Genomic DNA, 8,340 nt, shown 5'->3' with positions numbered 1-8,340 from the left:
TCAGTCATGCACAGGCACCATGCCAGATCAAGAGCCAGCTTTGGCATCCCTCTGGCCCCTGCCCTCACTGGGGGCCACCAGCACAATGGACTCTGGCTGGGCCTGCCCTCCAGCAGTATGTGGAGCAGAGCCTGGCCCAGCTACTCTGCCTGGGTCCCTGCCAGCCTCAGCCCCTTCCCCATGCGACAGCAGTCCAGTGCAGGGCTGAACTGACAGGGGCACACATTTAACCCATGACAGGCAATCAGCATGGGGAAACCCCTCTGCCTGCTGCTCCAGAGCAAGATAGGCACTCAGTATCATGGGGTGAGTGGCCTTGGAGATGCAAGGGTGGTAGGTGGCAGCCAGGTAAGGGCTGGCAATGAAGACCAGCAGTTTCTGAGGCAACACAGACTCCCTGGGCTGCACAATCCCAACCCTGTGCTGCAAAACCCATGTTGGCAGAAGTGCTGAGGAGCAGGCTGTGAGCTGGAGATGTGCCTCCTGCGCTCCAGCATCCCTTCTCTGCTGTCCCTGGCACCCCGCCTCTGCTAGTCCTAGCATCCTTGTTTCACTATTCCGGCATCCCTGCCTCCCCAAGCGGGACACCCCGACTCAGCCTCGGGGTCCTGGTGCAATCCGCTCTTGCATTCCCAGACTGCACAGTGCCCTTAGCAGCGATGGGGTCCGTGCCCCGGTCCAGCGCCGGGGTAGGACAAGGGCTCCTGCTTCCCTCGGGAGGGCCAAGGGCAGCCGCAGAGAAGGAAGGGAGGGCAGCTGGGGGCAGGGTCCTCGGTAGAGCCCGGTCAGCGCTGCGGCGGACAGAGCGCTGCGCTGCGCCTTCTGGCACGGCCCCGGCCCACTCCTGAGCCGCTAAATATAGACGGCTCGGGCCCCGGGCGAGGGCAGCGGCGACTGCCCGCTCCGGAGAGCGGCTCCAGCCCGCTCCGCCGCTGCCAGACGCCCGCGGGTCGAGACTGAAGGGACGGGACCCCCACACCCGTTCCCCGCCGCCAGCCCCGACGGGGCGCTCGCTGCCGCGGGGGGAGCCCGGCCGAACGCCCAGCTCCGGGCCCCGCTGTCCGGCTGGCGCCTCCACCCCCGGCAGCTGTTCCCGTCCATCCCCGGCCACCGCTCCCCACCGGAGAGGTCACCCCGCTCCATCCCCAGCGCCCCCCCGCGCTGCGCCGCCGGCGGGAGGGGGAAGGGGGGCGGGCACCCCAGTGCCGGTGGCGGCGGCGGGGGGGACCGGGCGCTGGGGGCGCGGCTGCCCCCGGGCAGGGGTCGATAGGGCTATCCAAGGTCACGGCGGGAAGGAGGGGGCGCATCGCGACGGATCCCGCGGGCACGGTGCTGCGGGGGGACTGCCGGGGGGCTGCCGGGCGCCCTCCCCGCCGCCGTGCCCGCCTCCCGGCCCGCACTCACCATGTTGCGGCGGGCGGTGCGGGCTGTCCCGGCGGCTCTGTGCGGCGGGGCTCGGCGCGGAGCTGCGGCTGCTGCAATCCCCGCCGCAGCGCTCTCTTATAGATGGGAGGGGCTTGCTGCCGCCACGCCCCCTTATTTCGGTACACTTGCATGCGGGGAGGGAGTACCCCCTTCGGGGGCCGCAGGAGCCTGACGGGGCCCTCCCGGCTGCGGAAGAACCCCAAGGTGCGGGGCCCGCAGCTGTTCTCCCTCCTCGGTCGGGAGGGAGGCGGGGGCATCCGGCCAGGCTGCCGGCAGGAGGCCTGGGGACCAGCCCTCAGGGGTGACAGGCAGTGCTGAGCCACCAGCACCGGAGGCAAAGCAGGTAGAACAGCCCCTAACCTGCTTTGCTACCAGCTCCCCCCAGGGATCTGGGGACACCCCGAGTCCACCTGGGCCTCTAGGACAGGAGAAAGGAGGAGAGACACGGTAGAGACACGTATCGGACTCAGGAGCCCACTTTTGCCCCCCAAACCTCCCTTCGCCATTGATGCTTTGGGAGGCTCCAGGCAAGATTTGCCTTTCTCTCCTGGTGGGGACAGACAGGCAGTGCTGCACAATCCTGTGAGGCTGCAGATCTGCATGACAAATCTGGGCTGCCAAAAAAGGGTCATTGCAGCCTGCTTGCTGTTAATAACTTGTGACTACATTCAGAGCAGCAGCTCTCTTTGAGCCCTGGCCAGCGCAGCCACCCCTGCCAAGGCCAGGGCTGATCCTGGTACAGAGGATGCCTGGACCATCAGCCTTGAACGCTGCCTGAGCAATGAGAGGGCTCTGCCTTTGCTGCCAGGGCCTTGGCTCACACAGCAACCCCTCCCTGGCCATGGGGATGGATGGGCCTGTGCTGCTCAGCAGCATGCCAGAAGACACTACTGTGTCCCTTGTCCAGGACAGAGGTGCAGGATAACTTTCAGAAAAAGCTACAGGACACAATTCCAACTCCTACATCCTTCTGTCCACAGACAGTAATGTCTGTGAAGACACAGGGAGATATCAGCAATGGAATTACTCCTGAAGAAGCAGATTCCCTCCTTTCCCCACAATCAGAAAAGACATGAGTGGATCAGACCAGCATCTGGTGTGAGGGGCAGTGACTCCGGCCCTGGCATAGCAGCAGCAGCAGGCACCACTCAGTCTGAACATGGCACTCCAGTCACAGGCAAGCAGAGCAGTGCCAGCAGCCCTGCGCAGTGGGATGAGCATCTGGCTGCACTCCAGCAGCCAGGGCTGGCCCCCACTCTCCCCTCCAGCTGACACGGGTGCATGTTGGGAGGAGGAGGGCAGGGGAGGACAGCCCCTGTGGGTCAATATAGCTGGAGCATTAGTGGTAAGCAGGGAAAATTAATCTCTGCAACCAGCGCACTGGATAATGGGTAGCAGAAATCTCCAGTTTGCAGCTGGAGCCAGGAGCTGATAATGGGACTAACCACCAGGCAGGGCAGTGAGAGGACTCAGAATGGGGACAATGCAGAAGATGATCTGGGCCAGGTAGAGTGGGGCCACATACCCCAGGGGGAAGACAGAGCATTGGCAGAGCAGGGCAGGCTGAGGGCAGAGGTACTTCCAGACAGAAGACCCCATGCCTAAGCTTGGTACTTCCAACACATCAGCAGCACTCCTCTGGATCCCTTTGGTGGACATGCTCTGGCACCTTCCCAGAACCTGCCACGTGTCCTGGACATATCCCTCAGGTATGGGGCTCTTACCTATGTGGGGAGCTGGAGCAGAGCACTGGGAGGAAGCATAGCAGCACCAGTAGCAGGGCTGAAGCACTCACCACACACCTGACCTGGCAAGAAACCGATACAGCTGGGGGGATACTGCGAGACACGGAGGCTCGGAAACGGTTTATTGCAAAGGGTTTGCAGGTAACACGGGTAAGGAGCACGGTCCTTTTTTGGCTGAGGCTTCTCTACTCCTCACCCTCTTCTTCATCCTCATAGGAGTCCAGGCCCACTTCCTCGTAATCCTTCTCGAGAGCGGCCATGTCTTCCCGCGCCTCAGAGAACTCCCCTTCCTCCATGCCCTCGCCCACGTACCAGTGCACGAAGGCGCGCTTGGCGTACATCAGGTCAAACTTGTGGTCCAGGCGAGCCCAGGCCTCGGCGATGGCCGTGGTGTTGCTCAGCATGCAGACAGCACGCTGCACCTTGGCCAGGTCCCCCCCCGGCACCACTGTGGGCGGCTGGTAGTTGATGCCCACCTTGAAGCCCGTGGGGCACCAGTCCACAAACTGGATGCTGCGCTTGGTCTTGATGGTGGCGATGGCGGCGTTGACGTCCTTGGGCACCACGTCCCCGCGGTACAGCAGGCAGCAGGCCATGTACTTGCCATGGCGAGGGTCACACTTCACCATCTGGTTGGCTGGCTCGAAGCAGGAGTTAGTGATTTCAGATACTGATAATTGCTCATGATAAGCTCTCTCAGCAGAAACCACAGGAGCATAGGTGGCCAGGGGGAAGTGAATGCGAGGGTAGGGCACCAGGTTGGTCTGGAACTCAGTCAGATCCACATTCAGGGCTCCATCAAACCGCAGGGATGCTGTGATGGATGAAACAACCTGGCTGATGAGTCTGTTCAAGTTGGTGTAGGTTGGGCGTTCGATGTCCAGGTTCCGACGGCAGATGTCATAGATGGCCTCGTTGTCCACCATGAAAGCACAGTCTGAGTGCTCCAGTGTACTGTGGGTGGTGAGAATGGAGTTGTAGGGTTCTACCACAGCAGTGGAGACTTGTGGTGCCGGGTAGATGGAGAATTCCAGCTTGGACTTCTTGCCATAATCAACGGAGAGTCGCTCCATCAACAGGGAGGTGAACCCAGAGCCAGTGCCGCCTCCAAAACTACGAAACACGAGGAATCCCTGGAGGCCTGTGCACTGGTCAGCCTGTGGAGAGAGACAAGTAAGGTTCCCTCAAGAACTGACTTTGCTGGAGGGAAGTTTCAAACTTTTGTTTGGGTAGCTGCAGATTCCTCCCAAGATGCAGCAGAGCTCACACCATGCTCCCGCCCCTTGAATGATGATAGACCCCAGTCCAGGGGGACACATCCCCTCCCTACAGTCACTTACCAGCTTACGGATCCTGTCCAGCACTTGATCAATGATCTCTTTGCCAATGGTGTAGTGCCCACGGGCATAATTGTTGGCAGCATCTTCCTTGCCAGTGATCATCTGCTCAGGGTGGAAGAGCTGGCGGTAGACACCTCCCCGAATCTCATCTAGGAAAGAGTGGCATAATAGATTTTCTGACTGGATCTGGGGAAATGTAGCAGGAGCCACTCTCGGGAGTGTCCTGCAATGGGTTGTTCCCAGAAATAATGACCACTATCACTGCCCAACTAGGGTACACTCACCAATCACCGTGGGCTCCAGGTCCACAAAGATGGCCCGTGGGACGTGCTTCCCAGCCCCAGTCTCACAGAAGAAGGTGGTGAAGGAGTCGTCCCCTCCGCCGATGGTTTTGTCGCTGGGCATCTGCCCGTCGGGCTGGATGCCGTGCTCCAGGCAGTACAGCTCCCAGCAGGTGTTGCCCATCTGGACGCCGGCCTGGCCGACGTGGACGGAGATGCACTCGCGCTGGGGAGGGGGAAGCAGGGTCAGATTCCAGCAGAGACCAGAAATGCAATCACTGCAGGAGGTGCACAACCCTGGAAGGGTAGATCTGGCCCTTCTCAGCTTGGGTAAGCCACACTGCCCTGGTACCTGGGTGCCATGTGTCCATTCCAATCTGCTGCTTTTTCCCAAATCTGGTCCTCTGCCTCTCATCACTGCACTGATCACCTCAGGGGCCCAAGGAGATGGAGACCTATGTGCTGGAGCCCAGGATACCAGGCCACCCATTCCCTGGACTGGCCCCACTCACAGCCCTGGATAGCATCCAGGGAGCATCTTCTCCATTGCCCAAACATCCATGTGGCTTAAGGGCTGAGGCCTGTCAGCAGCTGGCACAGTCCGTGTTGCAATTCCACCAACAGGGCTGGAAGCTAAGATGGCCAGGACACTGGGAGCTGAGGAGGTGATTGCACTGAGGATGGGTGCCCAGCAAGAAGGGGGATTTACAACCATGAACGGTTGCCATGCTCTGAGGCTCAGCTTCCCTAAATTAGCTCTGGAGGAGGAGGAAGCTTTAGCTGCACTTTTTAAGTCAATGGAAAGGCTGAGGTGGGAGGATCTCTTAGCTCACAGCTTCAAGAGTAGCCTCAGGTCCCTCAGGAGAAGCCAGGTGAAGGTGGGCTCTACAGCCTCACTCCCTTCAGGTGAGGCACCCCAGAGCCTGCAGTTCTTCTGACAAGAATGAAAGTATTCAGTGCCTTAGACCTGCTGTTGCCAAGGACTTGGATGCATCATCAGGCACAACTGAGGCAGAGGAGCATCCAAATCAAACCGGATTTCCAGAGTCGCGGGTGCCCCGCTATGAGTCAGCTGGCAGGAAGCCGGTGGAACCAGCCATTTTGCACTCAGGAGCAGGGCAGTGACTGCTGTCTGATGAAGTTGCACAGGATGCAGCAAGTCCTGGCTCTCTGCATCTAAAGTGCTTTCAGTGCTGCATTTCAGAGGCAGCAGTGACAGTGAGGGATGGCAAAAAATAAACCCTTGACACCCATTGTGAGAGGCAGAAGCCCATCTCCCCACCTTTCCGAAAGCTGAGGTGCAAGAAGAGCAAAGCAATACCCCACTTATCCCTCCCAGCAGGTCCATAAACATTGTGTAAGACAAGGAGCCAAGGGTAAGACCTGAGGACTTAAGTCCTGCGGTAAGTCTTCCAGGATCCTCTACAGAAGGGCACAGAAAACACTTGGCACAGATTCAAGCACCTCAGGGAAGAAGAGATGAGAAAGGACTCCTCCCTGGTAAAAGACTTTGTGAATCAGCGTGGGGGTGGCAGAGCGTGATGGTGCTTACTGCACTTCATCCCACCAACAAGCAGCAGCCAGGACTGGCTCTGTGGGACCCAGCGCTGACAGTAGGCTGGGCAGAGCCCAGCAGCACCGGGACGCAGAAATGCTAGTCACCAGCCAGCAGACTCTGCCTTCTTCACGGCAAAGTCTGGCACAGGGAGGGCTGGGAGCATGTCCCCGCGGGACAGCAGGGAGGGTGCCCGGGGAACCTGGGGGCTGGGATGCTCTCCAGGGCTGCTGGAGAGCTCATGAGCCAGAGCTCGCCGCAGGACCATGGCGGCAGGGCAGACTGGAAGCCCACCCCCATTGATGCCCACCTTGGAGCAGGGCAGTGGGTGAAGGAAGCCGTAGCTTACTGCCGGAGCTCAGCTGTGGGTCGGCAGCGCGGGGGGCTGGCAGACGGGGCGAACTCCCCGCAGCCGGGGATGGTACCACGGGACACGGGCAGGGACCGACACTATTAAAAGTCGGCTAAAAAGTGGGAGAGGGATGAGAGGTGCCGGTCTCCGCAGCCGGCGGGGCTCGCTGGTGGCCTCCTTGTCACGGGTACAAGGGAATGCTCAAAGGAGGGAGGCTGCTGAAAACCGGCGAGGGAGCAGCTCAGGAAAAGGCTGAAGTCAGGCAAAAGCAGGGCAAACACAGCGGACACTCCGGTCGCCAGCTGCCCGCACTTCTGGGCTCCCGGCACAGCCTTCCCGGGAAGCCACGGGGATCCCAGCCCACTCCGGGGAGCACTCGCGGGACCGGAGGGAGAGATCAGAGATCACTTACCATGATGCCGCCGCTGCCGCACGACCTGCCTGTGCCCGGACTGCCGCAGCTCCGCACTCCGGGACGGCCCCGCCGCCACCGCCTTATACTGGGGGCGGCACCGGCGCTCCGGGGCGGGCCGGCCCGCCCGAGACGGCCCCACGCGCTTTCACAGATTTGCGTGCATTGCGCCTATTTGCATAGATTTGCATAGATGGGGCTGTGCTGCCTGGCGGGGTGCGCCGGTGGGGCCTTCGGGGAGCAGCATCCCGTGACTGGGGCACGGGAGATGCGGGAGTCCTCTCGAGGAAGGGGCAGTGGGCCGTAAGGGTTGTTCATTCTATCCTTGCCAGTCTTGGCAGAGGAGTTCTGCTGAAGAACAAAGATGGCACCTTCCAGCCCGGTGTCCTGCTGGTGAAAGGCGCTATCCAGGCACTAACCCGGAAAGATTTTGGGGGTTGAAACAGGAAAGCCAGCAAAGTTTGGCCCAGGTCTTCCCTCCTGGGGGTTTTAGGTGCTGATGTGGTCCTCGAGCAAACACGGAGCCAGGTCTCTGGCAGCCACCCAAGGCCTCCATAAAACACCTGGGAGAATTTCTGGAGGAAACATGGGTAGAGGAAACTCTTCAGAGATGAGCCCAAGCTTTCCTAACCTCTTTGGAGATCACTGAAAAAATCCAGGAAAACTGAGTCCTGTTCTTTGTGTCAAGCCCCTCAAGAACAGCTGTGCCCCAGGGCTGTGTCTGAAAGCTCTGTCTGCCAAAGGGCTTCTTCTCTATCCTGTTTTGATGTGATTTCAGAAAGATTTATGAAATGAATAGTGAGGGTGTAGGGAGAGCTTGGAGCACCTTGGAGGGGTTTATTGGAGTCTGCGGTGACTTCACTGATATCTGGCCTTACTACAATGAATAATGTGTCCTACCCCCTCCAAAATGCTCACAGTATCCACTGTGGTGCAGGACTAGTCCTGCCTCTGCCTGAGCGCTCTGACTTAATGAGTTTTCACTGAAAAGTGCTGTCATCTCACAGCTGGATCTGAAAGTTGAAAGCTGGACCTAAATTACCCACCCACAATAGCCTTTCTTTGTGCCTGAGTCACCTGGAAAGTGTCACCTCCACTGATGAGCATGTGTAAAGTGACTGAAAGCAAGAGTACTGCTGCAAAGCCTGTGCTGGTGTCTAAGCAACACATTTTTGAGACCTGCAAAAATGGCTGAGCCAGAAGATCAGAGTGGATTTAATCAAGCTGATG

At 59.5% G+C, this 8,340-nt stretch overlaps 2 protein-coding genes across 2 annotated transcripts in view; both read right to left on the bottom strand.

Moving 5' to 3' along the window:
• Window positions 1-1,545, bottom strand: part of LOC309575049 (tubulin alpha-5 chain) — a 4,429-nt gene extending 2,884 nt beyond the window's left edge. Inside the window, exon 1 of the mRNA XM_082285210.1 lies at window positions 1,405-1,545. Coding sequence (XP_082141336.1) covers window positions 1,405-1,407 — 3 coding nt within the window. The 5' untranslated portion in view covers window positions 1,408-1,545. The remainder of the gene's footprint in view (window positions 1-1,404) is intronic.
• Window positions 1,546-3,271: 1,726 nt separating this feature from the next.
• LOC309574758 (tubulin alpha-4A chain-like) lies at window positions 3,272-5,012 on the bottom strand. Its single transcript, XM_082284602.1, has 3 exons — window positions 4,795-5,012; window positions 4,511-4,659; window positions 3,272-4,327 (listed from the first exon to the last, which is right to left on the bottom strand). The coding sequence occupies exons 1-3, from the start codon at window positions 4,973-4,975 to the stop codon at window positions 3,356-3,358; spliced, it is 1,302 nt and encodes a 433-aa protein (XP_082140728.1). The 5' UTR covers window positions 4,976-5,012; the 3' UTR covers window positions 3,272-3,355.
• Window positions 5,013-8,340: the final 3,328 nt, after the last annotated feature.

The sequence above is a fragment of the Coloeus monedula genome, assembly GCF_965178545.1.
Source record: "Coloeus monedula genome assembly, chromosome: 7".
Taxonomy (NCBI): domain Eukaryota; kingdom Metazoa; phylum Chordata; class Aves; order Passeriformes; family Corvidae; genus Coloeus; species Coloeus monedula.
This window is presented reverse-complemented; position numbering and strand designations above follow the sequence as displayed.